The sequence below is a fragment of the Myotis myotis genome, unplaced genomic scaffold (assembly GCF_014108235.1).
Source record: "Myotis myotis isolate mMyoMyo1 unplaced genomic scaffold, mMyoMyo1.p scaffold_m19_p_15, whole genome shotgun sequence".
NCBI lineage: Eukaryota > Metazoa > Chordata > Mammalia > Chiroptera > Vespertilionidae > Myotis > Myotis myotis.
Window position 1 is genome coordinate 375,307 of NW_023416319.1, and position 21,828 is coordinate 397,134.

The 21,828-nt window shown below is 60.5% G+C and overlaps 1 protein-coding gene across 3 annotated transcripts in view; it reads right to left on the bottom strand.

The window, feature by feature from the left end:
- CHST15 (carbohydrate sulfotransferase 15) overlaps positions 1–21,828 on the bottom strand; it is a 44,821-nt gene that overhangs the window by 11,684 nt on the left and 11,309 nt on the right. For all 3 annotated transcript variants that reach the window (XM_036335601.1, XM_036335602.1, XM_036335603.1), the window contains exons 2-5: positions 10,129–11,133; positions 8,593–8,932; positions 4,360–4,506; positions 825–981 (exon numbers count right to left, since the gene is read on the bottom strand). In XM_036335601.1, coding sequence (XP_036191494.1) covers positions 825–981; positions 4,360–4,506; positions 8,593–8,932; positions 10,129–10,674 — 1,190 coding nt within the window. In that variant the 5' untranslated portion in view covers positions 10,675–11,133. The remainder of the gene's footprint in view (positions 1–824; positions 982–4,359; positions 4,507–8,592; positions 8,933–10,128; positions 11,134–21,828) is intronic.

The window sequence follows — 21,828 nt, forward strand, 5'->3', positions numbered from 1 at the left end:
AGAAGCGGGCGCAGCGTGAGGACCTCCCATGCAGACTGGGTCTCAAGTGGGAGGAATGGCCCCGGAGCTGTCCAGGCGGCTCTGGCCCGGCCTCGCCCCGTCCCCGTCGGCGCAGGAGGTGCCGCTGTGCCTCGTCCACGCCAGGCAGCGCCTGCTCTTTATGCCACAGCCACTCCGCCCGGCCTCCTCCTTCCCGCTGGTCTCACGGAAAAGCCAGAGCCGCACACCCAGAGCCACCAGACAGGCCTCGGTCAGGCCCGGAGACGGGGACCCCAGGCGTTAACCCCCCGATTCCAGGGCCATTTCTCACTTCCTGGCGGTGCCGGCAGAGCAGCCACAGTCCAGCCAAACCCGCCACAGGCTGCGGGCGGCAGACCAGGCCTGAGCGGCCAAGAAACCATCACAACCGTTTAGACGCAAAAGATCGTCCCGAATAATATTTACGTAAGAAATACCGCTAACATTGCAAGGCCAGCTTGTTTATTTTTTTCCAAGAGGCACAATCTAGTTTGTGACAAGAAGAAAGACTATTCTTTCAATCCGCCTCGTCTCCTCCCCACCCCCGCCCGGACAGAAAATCTGAACGGCTCACCTCTCGTCTGGCTGGCGTGGCTCACTGGTCAAGCGTCGACCTATGAGCCAGGTCAGGGTTCGATTCCCGGTCAGGGCACAGGCCTGGGTTGCAGGCTTGATCCCCAGCGAGGGGTGTGCAGGAGGCGGCCGATCAGTGGTTCTCTCTCATCATGGATGCCTCTCTCTCTCCCTCCCTCTCCGTTCCTCTCTGAGATCCGTACAATTAAAAATTATAACAGCAAAGCGCTCACCTCTCCACAGGGTCCCTGAGCATGACGATGAGCCTGGCGTCCGGCTGGAAGGCGTGGATGAAGTCCTGGGTCAGGAAGGGCGGCTCGCCGTCCGTGCTGTTGTCGTAGAAGAAGGTCCAGGCGTTGTTGTCCCACATGGTGGAGGCGCTGGCCTCCCCTGGAACGGAGACGCGGCCGGTGAGCTGCGCCAAGTGACGGGGCCCCAGAGCAGCCTGCGCCAGGGCCACGCCTGGCTGATGCCTTCCCCGCACACAGCCGTGGGGGGCGAGCTGGTCCCCAGGCTGGCAGGCTGGTCTCCAGGGAGCGGAGGCTGAGACCCACCCCCTGCCGCAGTGACACACACACACACCAAGGACCTCAGCGTGGCTCCGTGGTTGAGCGTTGACCTATGAACCAGGAGGTCAGGGTTCAATTCCTGGTCGGGGCACGTGCCCAGGATGCTGGCTCCATCCCCAGTGGGGGGCGTGCAGGAAGCAGCTGATCAATGATTCTCATCATGGATGTTTCTCTCTCTCCCGCTCCCTTCCTCTCTGACATCAATAAAACTGTATTTTAAAAAAGGACCTCAATCTGGACCTCTCGGTGACCCAGGCGGCATGCGCGTGCCTCCCACGCTCGTCCCTGCAGGACGTGCCCAAACCTCCACCGGCAGCCGGCCTCCCGGCTCCACGCTGTTTAACGCTGCGCCTGCACAGCTCTGTGGCACGAAGGGCCCGCGGAGCACGGACGAGGTGTTTCCCTCAGGGATGGAGGGACGCATCGGGGATGGAGGATGCTGGGAGCTGATCCTCACTAGGAAACGTGTACAGTCGGCATCGACTCCGCCAGGAAGCCCCACAGCCAGTTCCCGGCTCTCCGAGGGGCTCCCGGGACCCCCATCTCGGGCTCAGGTCCAGCTCCCGGGACCTCTATCTCAGGCTTGGGGTCCGGCACGCCCACCCCCCAACCCCCACCCAGCCGCCTCCCCTCAGTCCTTCCCGGGGAGCTGTTCTGTTTTTTAAGAGGAAAGCCACAGAATACAGAAAGACAGTCAGAGTCCTTTGAAAGTTCCACTCACAGTGAATAAGAGACTATTAGGACAAGGCGAGTATCTTAGACTAAAATGCACAGATTCTGCCAGATGTCACAAACGAGCTCTACAAGCAAGAAGCACTGTCTACCCACCCGTCCATCCCCCCACCCATCATCCATCCACCCATCCATCCTTCACCCATCCATCCACCCATCCTTCACCCATCCCCACCCATCATCCATCCATCCCCACCCATCCCCACCCATCTAACCCCACCCATCATCCATCCATCCTTCACCCATCCCCACCCATCCATCCCACCCATCATCCATCCATACATCCTTCACCCATCCCCACCCATCCATCCCCACCCATCCATCCCCACCCATCATCCATCCATCCTTCACCCATCCCTACCCATCATCCATCCAGCCTTCACCCATCCCCACCCATCCGTCCCCACCCATCATCCATCCATCCTTCACCCATCCCCACCCATCATCCATCCATCCTTCACCCATCCCCACCCACCCATCCCCACCCATCATCCATCCATCCTTCACCCATCCCCACCCATCCATCCCCACCCATCATCCATCCATCCTTCACCCATCTCCACCCATCCCCACCCATCCATCCATCCTTCACCCATCCCCACCCATCCATCCCCACCCACCCATCCAGAAAGCATCCAGCTGGTGTGTAATAGATGCCCAGCACTGCACTTGGCGTTGGGGACAGATCAGGGAGAGAGGACGGATAACCCCTCCTCTCTCAGACGGGATCTGGAGCAAGACCAACAGGTCAGCACTCAGAGCCCCCGGGTGCTCTCTGACAGGGCAGAGCAGGGGCCGAGGGCAGAGGCAGCACCTTTCAATGTGTCTAGAGCCCCAGCTCCAATGACCCCAGCCACTCAAGTCCTTGGTGACTCCAGCCTTCAGCCCAGACCACAGAGGAAAGGCCCTCTGACTGTGGGCTGAGAGAAAGAAAGAGCCTATAGCTCTAGCCAGGCTCTAACCGGGGCAGAGCTGAGTCACCGTTCAGGGCTGGGAGGAGCCCAGAATGGATCTGATCCAACAAGCCCATTTTACAGATGTGCAGACTGAGGTCAGGACCACGAAGACAGACTCGGCACACGGTGCATGAGCAGGGCTGGACGCCAGCTCCCCCGCCTCTCCGCTACCATAAAACAACACGCTCTGCTCTGGGTCAGTACAGAGCAGCCTATCTGCTCTTTATTCTGCTTTTCCAAACGAAGACGTAAATAACATCAGGAAACCCAGCGAAGGCTTCCCTGTCTCATTCATTAGCTCGGGCTCCCTTCCCTGGCCCTGGCAGGCATATTTTTGGCTTTTGCGTAAGAACATGAGACCTTCCCAGAGGCACACGGGGTGGGAATCACAGTCAAATAGTAATGAGACTTGTGGTTTGGGGTGTTTGGACCCCAGGGCTGTAAGAATATAGCGAGTAGCCAATCCAGGCTCCCAGGGCTTGGATTGGAGCTAAAATTAAAAACAAAACAGTCAGGACTTAGGCAGTTGGACAAGAGAATCCTAAGTAAAGACCATCGATCAAAGGGCGGGTTACAATCCCTCCTGGTCGCTGCTAACAGAGTCGCTGAATGTGGAGATTCAAAAATCTAAGACTCAGGACATTTTTAAAAACTGGTTTCCTGCCAACTTAAGCAAAGTGTGTGATTCGATGTCTCTCTTCCAGGAGATACGTGGGGACAAATATCCTGAGCTGCACCCAACACACAGCGAGCAGATGTGCTCTGATAGCGCACCACGTGCTCGTGCGCGAAAGCCATGACACGCATCGCACCTCCTCGCTCTGGCCTCTCAGGCACCGGGTGAGAAGGGCCACTTTCTAACAGCGATTCGCTGGCAAGGACGCCCAGCCGGGGCTGTGCCAGAGGCTGCCTCGGTCCCCCCGGGTCCCGGCCGGGGCTGTGCCAGAGGCTGCCCGTCTCCCCGGGTCCCGGCCGGGGCTGTGCCAGGGGCTGCCTCGGTCTCCCCGGGTCCAGGCCGGGGCTGTGCCAGAGGCTGCCCGTCTCCCCGGGTCCCGGCCGGGGCTGTGCCAGAGGCTGCCCGTCTCCCCGGGTCCCGGCCGGGGCTGTGCCAGAGGCTGCCCGTCTCCCCGGGTCCTGGCCGGGGCTGTGCCAGAGGCTGCCCGTCTCCCCGGGTCCCAGCCGGGATTACAAAGCCACGTTAATCACTTCATGGCACTGTGACCCCGTCCAACGCAGGCGGGTTCGGCATTTAGAGAAGCCAGGCCTGTGCCTTTCGTTAGAATAGGAACAAAGAAACGGCAACTTAAAAACAGCCATTTCAGCTGCACTTGAGTCCCCATGGAACCAGGAGGCCCCCAGCATGTCTGCTTCATAGAAACCGTGCAGGTGACGAGAACGTGTCACCCAGGACGAGGGGACGGCGGGAGGGGACACATGCTCATCGGGGTCATGCCCTGGGCACAGGCGTGGGACGGCCCCGGGCTGAGCGGCTGAGGGGCCGAGCTGCTTACCGATGACGATGCGGCTCCTCCTGCCCGGGTCGCCCGCGGCGCCGGCCTGCAGGCCCCGGTGGATCTGGTGCGCCGCCAGGTCGAAGAGGTCCAGGTAGTCCTCCACGGGGTAGCGGTCCCGCAGCCCGTCTCTCAGGCGCACGATGCCTGCGAGGACCAGAGGTAGGAGTTACCCAGGACAGCGCTGCTCGCGGGCTGAGGGCTCCCGGGGCGACAGGAAGGACGGAGGCCCCGGGCCGCGTCCAGAGCCAGGCTCGGCCCAGGAGGCTGCTGGCGGGGGCGGCAGGCAGACGGGGTGGGCACTCGAGTTTGATTTCAGAGAGGAAGGGAGGAAGGGAGGAGGGAGGGAGGAGAGAGAGAGAGAGAGAGAGAGAGAGAGAGAGAGAGAAACATCCATGATGAGAGAGAATCACGGATCGGCTGCCTCCTGCACGCCCACCTCTGGGGATGGAGCCCGCAACCTGGGCCTGTGCCCTGAACGGGAATCGAACCCTGACCTCTGGGTTCATAGGTCGATGCTCAGCCACTGAGCCACACTGGCCAGGCCATTCAAGAACCGTCACCGTGTCTGCTGGGAGGGCCAGTGTCTGGCTGGGTGAGGTGAGCGCCAGGGCCAACGGCTGGGTCGCGGGACGCGCACACCGCACCTCAGCTCTGTCCTCTGCTGTCAGCCAGCAGCCTGTCCGTCTGTCCAAACAGTAAGGAAGCTGATGGTGCTGGACAGACACATGGGTTGAGCTTGGCAGTGACTCTGGCATCAGCCACGTGCAGCCACCACGGGCCCAGCCTGACGTGGCTGCATTTCACTTGCAGGCAGTGACCACACACCGGCCCAGTCCACAGCCGCCGAGGTCAAGGGGAGTGGACACGCCCGTGGACAGACAGGAGGCTGACGGTGCCACCGGTTCCCGCCAGGGGAACGGAGCTTCCACGAGGGAAAGGGGGAGCTGTGGGGGGAGCACCCCCAAATGAGCACCAACGGGACACCCTGGCTCCCGCCGCAGCCGCCGCCGCACCCCCGACACATCTGTGCTCTGTCCCCTCCGGGAGGGACATCAAAGGATTCGGCCAAACGTTCGTCAGGAAACACATTAAGCGCTGGCCCCAACTTGGTTCCACTCGGGAAAACGTAGGTCCCTCCTCACAGCCTGGCCCCGCATCGGAAAACGCCCTCGGCCCTGGCCCTGGCCCTGGCCCGCCCAGACTCCAGCATTTGTCATTCCCGAGCTCCGGTGACCATATGTCTCCTGGCAGAGGGAGAAGGTCAAGGAGAGGAAAGAGTGACCAGCGCAGGGTGGCCCCGGCCGGGCAGGAGCCACAGCAGGAGGGACGGCGAGGCCACGCCAACCCAAGGGGCAGGGGCGCTGGGTCCCCCTCCAGACAGAGGCACCGAGAATCGTCTCCATGTGGCTTCGTTCCAGCCCGAGCCAGATGCCGATGACGGGTGAGGACACAAGACGCAGAGCAGCTGAGCGGGCGCCCGGGGCCTGGAGGGGCTGCAGGGGATAGGTCAGAGGGGGAGGGGACAGGGCAGAGGGGGAGGGGACAGGGCAGAGGGGGAGGGGACAGGGCAGAGGGAGAGAGGACAGGTCAGAGCGGGAGGGGACAGGGCAGAGGGGGAGGGGACAGGTCAGAGGGGGAGAGGACAGGTCAGAGGGGGAGGGGACAGGTCAGAGGGAGAGGGGACAGGTCAGAGGGGGAGGGGACAGGTCAGAGCGGGAGGGGACAGGTCAGAGGGGGAGGGGACAGGTCAGAGGGAGAGGGGACAGGTCAGAGTGCCGGGAGCGCCCGAACAGGGACCCTTAGGTAAGTCCCCCCCGTACTTGGGACGGATAGGACTGCACCGTAGGGTGCTGCAGACCCCCCCCCCCTTTAGAGGATAAGTAAGGTAAGAAGGTGGATAGTACAGAACTTAGATTGTGAAGTTGTGCCATACTCAGTCCAATGAAAGAAGACTCTGTATTGATTCTTAGATTGAGAAGATGTGCCATACTGAGTCCAAAGAAAGAAGACTCTGTATTGATCTTTAGATTAAGAAAATATGCCATACTGAGTCTAAAGAAATAAGACTCTGTATTGATCTTTTAACACATATGCTTGCTAGCAGAGGAGTTAAGGTTACTCCCAGTCAGATGGAACATTTTATACAAGAAATACGTCCATGCTTTTCTGAGGAAGGAAAGGTGCCGGAAAGGTAAATGTAGAGGCATGGGAGAAGGTAGGACCAAGGAGCCTTATCCTTAACCCCACTACAGCCTTTCCACCCCGGGAAAGTGCAGGATTGGCAAGCTCTCCCTGGGGTGATAGATCAGGACTCAGGTAATAGCGGAAAGTGCCAATCCTACTCTTAAAATGGATACAAGAGAGAATTTGGGGTTTTTCTTTTTAATGCCTGCTTTTAAAAAATAAAAAAGGGGGAATTTGCCGGGAGCCGGTCCATGCTTGCTGTTTCAAGGGACCTGGCATATATGGCATACTGTTCTTAATATGTTTGCTCACCTTCTTGGCACTATGTGTTTTAACCAAGGTCACCTCTCTGAGAAAGGTTTTCCCCAGGTAGGGATTTTCCCCTGAAGTTAGGGAGGGAATAAAACCTCTTAACTAAGTGCTAGGCGGGTAATTAATCACTTTAACTACGAACAATCATGCTTAAGCTACATAATCTTTACTCCCTGGAATGGAGATAAGAAATGCCCTAACCTTTGGAATAGAGATTGACAGGATTGAATCAACTGGTATAAATACAGATGTAACAAGACAGAAGAAGACAGAACCAGGAGGCACAGAACCTACACAGAACGTTCTCTAGAGACAGAAGAACTTCGCTGGAGAGAACATGGCAAAAGATCCTGGACAGAAACTGGCCTCAGAACCTAGAGACAGAACCTAGCGAGAGAACATGGCAAAAGATCCTGGACTGAACCTGACTACAGAATTGGCAAGAGAACCTGACTAGAACCTGGTGACTGAACCTGGCTGGAGAACTGGACAGAACCTGGCTGGAGAACCTAGCGAGGGAACATGGCTACTGAACCTGCCTGGAGAACCTAGCAAGGGAACATGGCTACAGAACCTGGCTGGAGAACCTGGAGAACCTAGCAAGAGAACATGGACACAGAACCTGGCTGGAGATCCTAACCAGAACTTCGCTGGAGATCCAGACCAGAACTTGGCTAGAGATCCTGGCTAGGCCGCTGATGAACTGAATGCTGCCTCCATGTCATTCCTTCTTCGCCGACTCCGTCCACACCTTTGGGGACCCCTGGATCTGCTGGGGTTGGACCCCAGCATCAGAGGGGGAGGGGACAGGTCAGAGGGGGAGGGGACAGGTCAGAGGGGGAGGGGACAGGTCAGAGGGGGAGGGGACAGGTCAGAAGGGGAGAGGACAGGTCAGAGTGGGCCAGGACAGTCCCCGACAAATGTCCACCGGTGCCTGCCCTCAGGCTCCTCGGGACGGCGAGCTGCCCATTCTGCTCCGTCCCGGGGCCCTGCACACCACGGGCGCTCAGTAGCTCCCTGGACGGCTCGGGGCCGGCTCCTGCCTGTGGACATTTGCCTGGGACCTCAGACAAGGGAAGGATGACTCTGTGTCTGCGCCCAGGAGCCCAGTCCAGTGCCCGGCCCAGAGCAGGCTGCCTCGCTCCCAGCCGACCCCAGGGACCTCAGTGAGCAGAAGGCGTGGTGAGCCCGGCCGCGTGGCTCAGTGGTCGAGCATCGACCTATGAACTGGGAGGTCACAGTTCAATTCCTAGTCAGGGCACATGCCCAGGCTGTGGGCTCGGTCCCTGGTGTGGAGCGTGCAGGAGGTAGCTGATCAATGATGCTCTTTCATCATTCAAGTTTCTCTATCTCTCTCCCTCTCCCTTTCTCCCTGAAATCAATAAAAATAAAAATATATTTTAAAAAAGAGAAGAGCCTTAACCGGTTTGGCTCAGTGGATAGAGCATCAGCCTGCGGACTCAAGGGTCCCAGGTTCGATTCCGGTCAAGGGCATGTACCTGGGTTGCGGGCACATCCCCAATAGGGGGCGTGCAGAAGGCAGCTGATCGATGTTTCTCTCTCATCGATGTTTCTAACTCTCCATCCCTCTCCCTTCCTCTCTGTAAAAAATCAATAAAATATATTTTAAAAAAATAAAAAATAAAAAGAGAAGAAAAAGTGTGGTGAGTGATGGAGGCAGGGGCCCGGGCCACCCCTGGGCCCCTCCCCGGCCGGGGCGCCGCGCTCACGCACCGAACCGCTTGCGCGTCCACCAGTGCGGCTCCTTGATGGCGGAGAACTTGACCTCGGGGTGCAGCCGCAGGCGGTCGTACAGGTCGGTGGTGCCGCACTTGGGCTGCCCGACGATGTAGAAGCGCGGCAGGCAGCGCAGGCGGTAGTGGCGGCCGGCCGCGTGGGCCAGGTGCCCCCAGAAGGCCTTGCGCAGCGCGTCGAAGGTGGCGCGGAAGCGCTTGGAGTAGAGCGCGTACGAGTTGGTCAGGTAGGGGTCCGAGGTGTTGCGCCCCGTGAACTCCTCGTACCAGCACGGGCTCCTGCTGCTCGGGAGGAATTTCCTGGGGATGACGGCGAACATCTGCGGCGAGAGAGGGAGGGGGGCGGACAGACGGACGCGCGTTCGGTGGGAGGCACGCTCCGACACGGACTCCACACCAGCATCGAGCAAAACCGGTGAGGAGCCGAGGACCCTGCCTTTTCTTAGCCCAAAGGTAAAAAGTAAAAAAACCTTTGGAGAAAACGAAGATGAAAGTTTGATCAAGAGCCACCCTAGCATGATTTATCTTTCACACACATGCACACGCGCACACGCGCACAGGCACACACGCGCACACACACACAACAGGCTAGGTAAACAGTGGGGGCTTCTCACTGGTTGTACATTGAATGGAGACAAAAGTACTAATTAGGACAGAATGGAAACAGGCTGAGGGAGACCTAAAAGGCAGCTGTAGCCCGGCCGGGGGGGTAGAGCATCAACCTACGAACCAGGAGGTCACGGTTTGATTCCCGGTCAGGGCACATGCCTAGGTTGTGGGCTTGATCCCCAGGGTGGGGCTGCAGGAGGCAGTCGATCCATGATTCTCTCTCATCGTTGATGTTTCTATCTCTCTCTCCCTTTCCCTTCCTCTCTGACATCAAGAAAAAATATCTTTTTATAAAAATACATCCTATCCTATGTAATAAGAGGCTAATATGCAAATCTACCGAACTGCGGAACGACCAGTCGCTGTGACGCACACTGACCACCAGGGGGCAGATGCTCAATGCGGGAGCTGCCCCCTGGTGGTCAGTGAGCTCCCACAGGGGGAGCGCCGCTCGGGCAGAAGCCGGGCTCACGGCTGGCGAGCGTAGCGGTGGTGGCGGGAACCTCTCCCGCCGCCGCAGCAGCGCTAAGGATGTCTGACTGTCCAACTAAGCTGGACAGTTGGACAGCCCCCAAGGGCTCCTGGACTGCCAGGGTGTAGGCCAGGCTGAGGGACCCTCCCCCGAGTGCATGGATTTCGTGCACCAGGCCTCTAGCATATAAATAAAATAAAAAGCAGCTGAAATCGCCGTGACCACCTGTCCATCCTCCTTCAGCTGTCCAGCTGCACCATTTATATCGGAAAGTCCCTTCTCGGGTAACGTAACAGACAACTCTCCGCGCACCCTGGGCCACAGGCGTCCGATTCTCCCCGTCACCCGGAGAGATTCTTCCCAGCGATGTTGACAGAGAAGCATCCATTTTCCAAAACCCGCCCACCGACAGGGTCTAGAGGGGGGGCTACTCACGTGGGGCTCCTGCCTCCTGAGGTCGTCTGTGCCCGGGAGCTGCCTGGCCGTGAACGCGATCCTGGCCGTGATGCTGTCGATGACTGACCTCAGGCCCGGGGCGTCCTTCGCGGAGGACAGGTTGCCCGCGGGCGGCTGGGGGTGCAGCTCCTGGGCGTCACTCGGGCTCTCGCCGTCGGGCGGGCCGGGGCTGCCGGGGAAGGCGCGGTAGCGGAAGGGCGAGGCGAGCAGGAGCTCCTGGCGGGCCCCTGAGAGGATGTACGAGGCCATCACCAAGGTCATGATGACCAGCCCGAACGCCAGGCTGCATCGCCGCCCCTTCCCCAAGCGCCAGCACCCGCCCCAACTCTCGCTCCCGTCCGGCCGCCCCTCCAGCACGGCCAGCAGGTTCATCAGCTTCCCGTCCACGCGGGACGCGGCCCCGGTGTCGCCTGGGCGCGCGGGGCCCTCCTGGGGGATGTGGGGGGGGCCTGCTCGGCCGCCAAGCAGCGGCTGGTGCGTGTCGTCCGGCGACACCTGGATGCCCCCGTCAATGCTGTGCCTCATGGTAGCGCCCGCGGCCGGCCGGCCCCAGCCATGAGCGAGGAGCCGGGGGCGTGCGGCGTGCGGGCGGCTGGAAGGGCGACTTATGGGCACAGGAGGCGGTCGGACGGCACGGGCCACGGGTGTGAAAAGGAGGCGCCGCCGCAGCCCCGGGGCACGGGGGAGGGCGACCTCTGGTGCCACGGGAAGACGAGAGGACGTGGCCTCCCAGGGTCATGCTCCGCCCGAGCCGCGGCCTCACGCTCGCGGGCAGCCCCGCCGTCCCTCAGGTCCCCCCCGGGCACGGGAGGAAGTGGGGGAGGCTTCGCTGGGGAACGCGGGAACGCCCAGGAGATCGGCAGGGGTCATGGTCTTCTCGGGGGGCCGGGCCGGCATGCCATCCGCGGGGTCCCCTTCTGCATCCCGTGCTCCTGCGGAATGTCTCCTCCTGGGGGCAGGCCAGTCCTTAGAGCGTCAGCTCACCTAAACGGCAAAGGAAAGAGCTCTTCTTGCTTGTTCTTTTCAAAAGTATTTTTATTGATTTCAGAGAGGAAGGGAGCGGGAGGGAGAGACAGAAACATCGATGATGAGAATCTCGGATGGGCTGCCTCCCGCACGCCCCGCACTGGGGAACGCGCCCGCAACCCGGGCCTGTGCCCCGACCGGGAATCGAGCTGTGACCTCCTGGTTCCTGGGTCGACCCTCAACCGCTGAGCCACGCGGGCCGGGCAAGAAAAGAGGTTTCGTTCCTTCGTGCGGTGACACAGTAACCCGGGGGCATCTTCCAAGGAGAGACAGCTAGGCTCTGGCCCCAGCCCACTGGGTCACAAACAAGTCACAGGAAAGCATACAGGGTACAGGGAGGTCCTGGGGCCTTGGGGCCTGGCTTTGGGGTTCAGTCTCAGCCAGCAAACGTGGCCCCAACGCCAGCAGCACCAGCCCCACGTCAGACACCGTATTCTGCCCACCTCTCAAGCCCCCTCCGACACCCCCCGACCTGGCTAAGTTACAGGAGCCCTCAGCCCCGGGTTTGGAATCTTTCCCAGATTCAGGCTCAGCCGGTGACGGGGAACGTGAGAGACGAACTGAAATATCAGCGCTTTAAGCCGACGGAATGCCCAGGAAGGCGGGCGGCGCGGCCAGGAGCAGGCGGAGGCCAAATGCTTTCCTCTCCCGAGGCCCGACGCCTCCTCCCGGGACCCCGGCTTTACTGCCCGTGCAGGAAGCAGGAGCTCACGAGCATTCAGGCCGACGAGGACGCTCCTCACAGGGGGGATCACACAAACACCACTCGGCTCGCGGTCCCTCAGCAACGAGACGCAGCGCGCAGCATCCCCGTGAGGCATCGCCCTTCAGACCCTGCACTCGCTGTCCCGGGCATCGTCCTGGGAACAACACGAGTCTTTAAAGTCTATGCAGAGAATCTTGTGGTGATAAAATGTATTGTTGCCCGGGTGATCCATTGTGGTAGATGTAGAAAAAAAAAAAGGCAGCCCGGCCAGGTGGCTCAGTGGTTGAGTGTCGGCCCATGGACCGAGAGGTGACCAGTCCAATGCCCGGGTGTGGCCTCGATCCCCAGTAAGTAGGGGGCGTGCAGGAGGCAGCCGATCGATGTTCCTCCCTCATCCATGTTTCTCTCTCTCTCCATCCCTCTCCCTTGCTCTCTCTCTAAAATCAATCAAATTAAATATTTTTTTTTAAAAAAGCCAAACCTCCTCAGTTCCAGGGGTGGTAGACCGCCACGCACGAGCTGTGTGAAACTGAGGAAGCCAGGTAACCTCTCTGAGCTCTGGTCTCCTCACCAGTCACACGAGGACCGGAGACCCTCCCGACCCGTCGGCCAAAGCACTAAGTTAGCTGGTGCATGAAAGGAGTTTGCATAATGTCTACACGCCTTTCCCATCCCCTGAAAGGGAGGTGCCGTTCATGATACTCGCATCAGCAGTGACTATGACGACAGGCGGTTTTTAATTGGCGTGAAGGCCAAGGACATCTGAAATGGCGTTGGAAGTGGGAGATCCCACCGCACCGACTTCCCCCTGTGCCCTTGCCCGAGCGTGGTGGACGCCCCCCCACTGTCGCACACCCTCTAGATCCTGCCGTCTCCAGGGAAGGTGGGACCAGTCTGCGTCAGGGCCTCGTCCTGCTGGCTGGCGGGCTCGGCGGTCGGAAGTCACTAGCGGGGGCGGCCCGCCCTGGGACCGCGGCGAAGCCGGTGCTTTAACGACGCACGTGGACCAGGCAATAGTCAGGCAGCGTCTCCTGAAAGGGCTTCCCCAGCATTCCCTGCCGTGTGCTTAAACCACTGGGAAGAGGTGGAACGGACAGAGTACAGACTTTTTAAAAAGTATTTTAAATATATTTTTACTAATTTCAGAGAGGAAGGGAGAAGGAGAGAGAGAGAAACATCAACAGTGAGAGAGAATCACTGATCGGCTGCCTCCTGCACGCCCCCTACTGGGGATCGAGCCCACAACCCGGGCCTGTGCCCTTGACCGGAATCGAACCCGGGACCCTTCAGTCCGCAGGCCGATGCTCTAGCCACTGAGGCACACCAGCCGGGCAGACAGACAGACAGACAGCTTTACAGCAGGACTTTTCGGGGCCTTCCATCTGCTCATGAGCCCTGTGAGCCCACAGGAGAGGAAGATACACAGAATTTCCAAAACATACCCGGCCGTGAACTTCTCCCCGAGGTTCAAGGAGCCAGCTTGAGAAACCCTGGCCCGCGAGGGCTGAGTCAGGGGTCAGGCAGTTCTGAGAAGAGCGGAGGGGGCGGGGAGGGGGCCGTGGGAGCAAGCTGCCCCGGAACGGGGACATCCCAGGCCCCGCCGCCCGCACCCCGAGGCGTCTGAGGAGCGTCCGCGCCGCGAGGCTCCAACCTCCGCCTCCAACTCGTCCACCACCCTGACCCCTCTCTCGGGACAAACAATCCTTCCAAACCAAAGACACAAAAGGGCAGGCCCCGGCCTGGCAGCCCGTCCCTCAGCCAAGAACACACTGCTTTAGCGTCGGAGATAAGGCTCCCGCCAGGGTCCCCGTGGGGGGCGTGTTCCCACCCCGTCCCGGGCGTGGAGGGCCTCATCAATTTATTTTTAAAGAAAACACGGTCTCTGATGCTCCAAGACAAGAATGTACATTCTCGACCCAGCAGAAGGGGCAGAACATTCCCAAACCAGAACAAAGGTTTCTCAATCCCAGCGAAGTAAGTAAACACGCCCAGGGAGGGGAGCCGCTGACGGTGGCCACGGCACGGCGGGCGTGTGGGCTCCGCGAGGGGGGCACCCAGGTCAGGCCTGGAGCCCGTACAAGATGGGGGGGGGTGATGTCATAAAAAAACATGAGTATTTGGGCCTGGCTGGCGTGGCTCAGGATCTTCCAAAGGATCCTACAATGTGTGCAGCTCTTAACCGACGCACCTCCGTGGACAAACATCGGACGGACGGCCTGCACCGAGGAGGATGGATGGCTACTCCGTCCCTGGCCTGGCCTTTCCCACGCGCCACAGGTGACCCCGAAACAGGCCCTCCGACACCCGACACTCGGCTGTCCTGCCTTTCAAATGGAGCCACGCAGGCCCCGCCCTCACCACGTTCGGTGCCAGCGGACTCAGGTCAGACGGGACCGGGCGCGCCCGCTCAGGTGTTCACCCTCAGCACCCGGTGTACGTTTCAGCGAGATTTCAGGAGATTGCTCCCAGCGGGCTCCATGCGGGGCCTGTGGCCGCAGGCTGCCACCGTGGGAACCCGCCACCACCGTGAGAGATCGCATCGCTGCTCCCAAAATAGCCGGCGTTCAATTCCCTGGCCGGGAGGCCCCCCATTAACCTCTGCACCCCAGCGTCATTAGCGAGCCATTTATAACAAAATCGTAATCGAGAGCCAGGAATCCCACCGCAGGCTCCGTAACTGAATGCCCCCTCATGTCAGGTCCATAATGGCGTCCAGAGTCACCCCAGGAAACACAGAGGAAAGCATGGCAGCCACGAGCTGACACAGCAGAAGAGAGACATGTGTGACTTCAGAAGCAATCTGGATGGAGTTACACAAATCGCCTCTTGTAGGTGGAACATTCCCACCTGCCCTCTGGGAGCAGAGAGGACGCGATGGCTAATCACATCACTTCACTTGAATGTTTTAGCGGGGAAAATGGACGGTTCCTCATTAACCTTTACTAACACACGGAGCCGCTCCGATCACGCTGACCTCTCTCTCTGGGCTGTGGATGTGGAAATGCACGTTCCCATGGACATCAATCCGTGGACATGGAAATGCACATTCCCACGGAACATCAGCCCATGGACATGGAAATGCACGTTCCCACGGAACATCAGCCCATGGACACGGAAATGCACGTTCCCACGGAACATCAGCCCGTGGACACGGACATGCACGTTCCCACGGCGCATCAGCCCGTGGACACGGAAATGCACGTTCCCACGGCGCATCAGCCCGTGGACACGGAAATGCACGTTCCCACGGCGCATCAGCCCGTGGACACGGACATGCACGTTCCCACGGCGCATCAGCCCGTGGACACGGAAATGCACGTTCCCACGGCGCATCAGTCCGTGGACACGGACATGCACGTTCCCACGGAGCATCAGTCCGTGGACACGGACATGCACGTTCCCACGGAGCATCAGTCCGTGGACACGGACATGCACGTTCCCACGGAGCATCAGTCCGTGGACACGGACATGCACGTTCCCACGGAACATCAGTCCATCAATCCACGAGCAGAGGAGGGACCAGGGTTCCCATTCACATCCAAGACATCCTAAGAACGTCACTGAGGCTGAGAGAGCTGTCCAGAGTGGAGGGTTCAGCCCAAACAATAATAGCTCATCCGGTTCTGTTCCTTTTCTTTTTTAAAAATGTATTTTTATTGATTTCAGAGAGGAAGGGAGAGGGAGAGAGAGAGAGAAACATCAATGGTGAGAGAGAATCAGCTGCCTCCTGCACACCCCCACTGGGTACCGAGCCCGCAACCCAGGCATGTGCCCTTGGCCGGGATCGAACCCAGGACCCTTCGGTCCACAGGCCGATGCTCTACCCACTGACCCACACCATCTGGGGCCTCAGGTTCAGTTTCTAGCTGGAGATGAATGCTTTCGATCACAAGGTCTAGTCAATCGACAGAACGAAGCTACCGGGTGGACACTCACTGGCCTGCGCGGTGGGAAGGACACGGGGGCCGTTATGTGGGCGGGGACGCTAACGGCGTGTCCACTTGGAGACCGCAGACCAGTCCCATCCGTGATGGGGCCTCTGTATTCGCAGAAGTCCTTGACCCTGACAGGCCACACCCTGCACCGGAGCGGGGCGCCCGGCCAGGTGCCTGGCGGTGACCTTGAGCAGGTCACGCAACCTCCCTCCTCCCGCTTCCTTGGACGTGAGGTGGGAATGAGCCCAAGACTCCTGGTCGCACGGCTGTGAGCGGAAGTGCGCCAGCTCGGGTGAAGCGTTCGGAAGAGCGTCCGGTCCACGGATTGAGTTCACTCTTCTGCACACACAGCCCTGGCCCACAGCTAAGTGTTTGCTCAGCAGCAGCCTAGCACTATTTTTAAAATATATTTTTACTGATTTCTGAGAGGAAGGGAAAGGGGGAGAGAGAAACACCAATGATGAGAATCATTGATCAGCTGCCTCTTACCCCACACTAGGGATCGAGCCCACAACCCGGGCATGTGCCCTTGACCAGAATCGAACACGGGACCCTTTAGTCCGTAGGCCGACACTCCATCCACTGAGCCAAACTGGCCAGGGCAGGTCTAGTCTATTTAGTGCAGATCGCAGATGGCTTCCATGGCTGACCCCTCCGTGTCTCCACACCCCTCACCACATGAGCGACGGTGCCGTTCCTACAACTGAAGGCGTGGAATACGCTTCCCTCCCCCACCCCCCAACCCCCACCGAGTTCGGAGACCCGCTTTGGCCCATAGAACGCGGCAGGAGTGACCACACGCCAGTCCATGCCCAGGCGTGAGGACCTGTCGCCTGCCCGGCTACCCGGCACCTTTACCATCGAAGGACGCGGTGGTGCGGCCGGGAGGGGGCGAGAGACACAGCCTGGCGCAGCCGATCCCTGCGGACACGCGAGAAATGGCAGGTTGCTCCCTAGTTCCAGGAGTTCTGTGACGCGACGAAAGCCGACCGACGTGCTCCTCCACAGACAGTGGACGTGACCAAGCCAGACCAGCGCGGCTCCACACGCAGGAGTCCGGAAAGCATGTTCACACAAGCAAAGGGAGTCACGGGCCCTTCACCCGCAGACCCAGGCATAGTCTGAACCACGGCTCTGACCATCGCGGACCCGGAACCAGAGCGCCCCAGGCCGCTCCCGCCAGGTGGCCGCTGTCCCCGGCGCGAGACAGGCCCGCCGCACGCCTCACCCCGGCGCTTCTCCGGCAAAACGTGTTCCGACGAGCACAGCTGCTCCGCTTTGTTCTCCGACGGCTGACCCCGCGCCCCGCCGGGGAAGAGGCCTGGCTCCTTCCTCTCCAGAGCTTCTATAACTCCTTCCTCCCCTGGAGCAAGCCCTTCCTGAAGCCTGATCCTTCCTTCGGGCCCAGCCAGAGCTCACCTTCCTGACGACGAGCCGCCTCATCCGGGCTTTGTCTGGAACCGGCCAGTTCCTCCCGGTTGGCCCAGAGCGCGGGTCCCGCGGAACTCAGGCTGGTACTTTACGTTCTGGACATCACATCCGTGGTGAGAGGGCACGGCGCCCGCACGCGTTCTAACCCGGGGGGGGGCTTTGCTCTCCAAGGGCCCTTTGGAGCTTTACCACACCACTCGCGGGCGGGGCCGTGCGAAATATCCCCGCGGTGTCTGGTCAAACGCGTCACGAACTCACCCCCGCTCCTCGGCAGGGTCCCACCAAGTGATCTCCCGGGCCTTACACAGCCTGCAGGCCGGGCGTCCCCCACCCCCACCCTCACCGAGGCCCAGTCTCCCCACAGGCAGCCTCCTCTGCGTCCGGCCAGGGAGCCGGCTGAGCCAGCTGTGCCTCCCCTTCCTCGTGTGCACAGCGGGGGTGCACGACCTCGGTCCCCAGGGAGACGGGAAGAGCAGGGGAGACAAGCGCCCGGCACGGAGCAGCCTCAGCCACGGCGGGCGCTGTTCCCGTGACTACAGGAGGGGCTCCGCCTCGCTCCGGGCCCCCCGCGCTCAGGGGACATAACCCCGGGCCCCGGGGGGAGCAGTCCTCCTGCCTGTGGCTGATCCCAAGTCATGGGGAGGGAGGCAGGTGGCGGCTCTGGGCCCCCACACGTGGGGAGAAGTCACAAGGCAGACAGCAAAGGCAGAGGCGCCCGATCATTGGGGTAGGAGCGACCGGGCGGGGAGCCTGAGAGGCTCAGCCCTCGGAACCGGGGTCAGCCCAGCACCTTTCGCTGCCACTGGGAGGGTCCGTTTTCCAGAAAGTGTCCGGCCCCAAGGCCTAAGGGTCTGGCTGGGCGAGCTGCCTCTGGGAGGGGAGAGCAGAGAGGAACCCCTTCCCCCGGGCGTGATGGCCCAGGTCCACGCCAGGCCAGCGCCTGCGGACCAGCCTGCAGGCACCTGCTGCCCAGCCTGCATTTCTCAGTCAGGGAAACTGAGGCCAGGGCGGCTCATTATGAAGACTAGCTCATCATAAAGACCCAGGTCTGACCCCAGTCCCCGCCCCGCGCCCCCCACCACGGGGGAGCCCATCCTAACCTCGACCCGTCGTGGCCTGGAGCGGACAGCCCAGCCGTCCAGCCCGCACCCCACCCCTCGGGAGTCCCTTTAGGGACAGAGCTGCTGTCTCCCCCACAGACACGGACAGGAGCCCAGGAAGCACTCGGAGGCAGCACGGGAGGAGATGCAGGCACCCCCTCCCCTCGCCTCCTCGACCTGGGCTGCCGAGTCTCAAACCGTCTACTCGGGCAGGGTCCCTGACGCGCCACCTTCACTCAGACCGTCGGCACCAGGCCTCCCGCTCCGGCCCGTGTGCTGCGTGCCTGGCGCGGGGGGCTGCCCACGAAGTAGTTCCTAAGTTAACGAGGGAGAAGCGAACGGCCAGCAGGTCCCCAGGCCAGGGCTCGGGCCACCGAGTGACGATCCAAGTGACAGGCGCCAGGCTGAGCGCTCCGTCGACTGTACTGTTGATGCACCTCGGCCATCGAAGTGGAACACACGGTCAGCATCCCCATTTTACAGACGGGGAAACTGAGGCGGGGGCTCTAGGCCCTGCCCGCCTCCCCCAGGACTTAGCACAGGGGAGCTGGCCGGGGCATCTACAGGCCCCTTAGCCAGCGGCATGACCACAGGCCAACCCTCTCCACCTGGACCCTCGCCTCTCCCTCTCGCAGCGGGCCATCACGCACGGCCCACGGGTCGCCGGAACCCCGGATGCGGTCACTTCTGTCCTTACTCTGCGCAGGCTCACGAAGGCTCCGACGGCTGCACCAACGGACCCTGAGCGCCAGACGCGGGGCCACCTGGGCTCCAGCACAGCCCGACCTCAGAGAGGAGATTCCGGCTGCCTCCCCCGACTTCTCCTCCCCGCGCGCAGGAAAGCGGGTGGAAGATGTGATCCGCGCACAGAGCACGGAGACTGCGGGGCCCGGAGGAGCAGGGTGGCCCGTCCCCACGTGGCCCCTCCCGCCCGCGTGGGCTGCGTCAGGAAGAGTGCGAAGGTGGCGAGCGCAGAGAGGCCCAGCCCCGTGTCCTTCGGGCAGCGGAGGGAGGGGACGTGCGTACACACGATGCTCACGTGTTCAAACCGCGTGCGAACAACGGTGCGCAAGTGTCCGGTCCCCCCGACGCATACATGAGCGGCCGCTCGACGGACAGGGCAGCGGTGCCGCCCACAGAAGCCGCCGGTCTGAACACTTGTCAGCACTGTTTTATCCCACAGGCCCACCCCCCGCCACGGGCTGCGCCCAGCAGACAGGGACAGCCTGACCAGCGGCCCCGGCGGCCCCGGGGACACACACGGTCACGGACCCTGTGACGTGGGCAGGCCACCTACGCTCTGAGCCCCAGTCAGCCGCTGGGCTGGGCTGTAAATGCGACACTCGCCAACCCCATCAAGTATCGCAGGGGGGCCCGGCCAGTGTGGCTCAGTGGTTGAGCGTCGACCCATGAACCAGGTCAGGGTTCAATTCCCGGTCAGGGCACAGGCCCGGGTTGCGAGCTCGATCCCGAGTGTGGGGCGTGCAGGAGGCAACCGATCCATGCTTCTCTCTCTCTCCCTCCCTCTTCCTCTCTGACATCAATAAAAACGTATGTTTTTTAGAAAGAACCACAGGAGGGTGAAGGGGACCATGGAACCGCGCCCGGTGCCGCCTCTGCCCTCCAGTCTCATCCCAGTGCCTCGGTGTCTGCCTGTCTGTCTGTCTGTGTGTCCAGCTGCCTCCCCCAGCACCACCGGCCGGCTGGACTGGAACTCCAGCTCACCCTCAGATGGCAGCCCAGCCCCCCAAAGCCCAGGTCAGGCCCCCCTCTGCCCCACCCTCCTCCTCCCACCTCGACATGGGCAGCTGGACCGGCCTCGGCCGCGACCACTGGGCTGTCACCTCTGCGAAGGTTGCAAATGTTTCCCGAAGGAAGGAAATCAGAAAGGAAGCCTCCCGGCCAGGAACACGCATACAAATATAGCGCAGTCGCCAACAGAATCCCCAGGGAGTGTGGTTTCTGCATTTAAAATAGAACTGAAATTCTGCGAGTTTTAAAATTCTCCTCTCTAGGGTTAGTTCCTTCCTATGTTACTCCGAACCCATTTCCTGGTACCAACCGAGCCTGCGGCCGTTGTGCTGGCCCGGCTCCACGGGGAACTCTGCTGGGCTGGCCCGGGCTCCGGACACCCCAAGAGCTCCGGGGTGCGTGGGGCGGGGGTGCACCTCCCGCCTGCCCTCCTAACCGAGCTTTCCCACTTAAGCAAACACCAGCACGCTGTGTCTTGGTGAATTAAACGATTCTTATCTGTGGCCAGAAGTTTTGTTTTTCCATTTTGTTTTGTTTTTACCCGTTTTTTTGTTCTTAGAGGCCCTTCAGGCACATTTCTGAAGGCGCTCCGTCGCCCAGCACTTCAGGACTGACTTCAGGACGAGGAAGGAGAAAGTCCCTCCTCCCTCCGATCATGTCCCTTCCTTTCCTGCAAAGGGAGCCTGGGAACGCTTCGAAGACAGCGAGTGTTCAGAGGCACCTACAATCCAAAGCGCCTCTCTCCTTCTTCCTCTTTTTTCATTTTTAATGTTTGGTCCCCTCAGCTTCCTTCCCCTCCTCTGCACTTCAGAAGGGACGATACCAATTACCTACGTAATTAAATGAGTTCCTCTACTTAATCCATTCGGGGTTTTTACTGGTTTTATGGGCGGGGAAAACGAGACTTTTGGATTAAACAATTCCCCACGGCATTACAGGGTGCCAGGGCTGGAAGGGGTGTCGACCAGCTCTTTCCAGCAGGGGAGGGGGATGGACAGAAGCTTCTAGAACCTCTTCAGCTTGCAGGCGACGGTCGGACTCACACCCACACCCAGACCTGCTGTCACTGCCCTGCCTCCCTCCTGAGCCCCACCCCCTGAAACCGGCAGAAAGAAGCAAGTTGAGCTGTGACCCAGCAATCGGGTCATGTTCACGTTCTGAGCAGACACAGTTATGACCTGGCTGGACCGCCCTCGGCTGACTCAGCTTTTCTGAGGTTTTCACAGTTTTTGCTGCTGTAAAACCTCGAGCAAAAAAAATGAGTGATTAGGAACAAATGCCAAAGATGCTTCTCCCTAGGAACGGCCACTAGCGTTGACTTTACAGTTTAAAAAGGAGACAGAGAGCCCGCCGGTCTGGCTCAAGGGTTGAGTGTCGACCTAGGAACGAGGAGGTCAGGGTTCGATGCCCGGTCAGGGCACAGGCCCGGGTTGCGGGCTCCATCCCCAAGTGGGGCGTGCAGGAGGCAGCCGATCCGTGATTCTCTCATCACGGATGTCTCTCTCTCTCCCCCATCTCCCTTCCTCTCTGAAATCAGCAAAAATGTATTTTAACAAGAAGAGCAAAGGCCCAAGGAGGGGCCTTCCCAGGAGCCTTTCAGAACCCGCGGCCTCCAGGCGGCACAGGAGCGAGGCTGGCGAAGCGCTTCCCCCGAGCCCGCCCGGCAGCCCTCGGTCCACACAGCATCCTCTCACCAGCTCTGCCCTGAGCAGAACCACGGGCCCTTTGA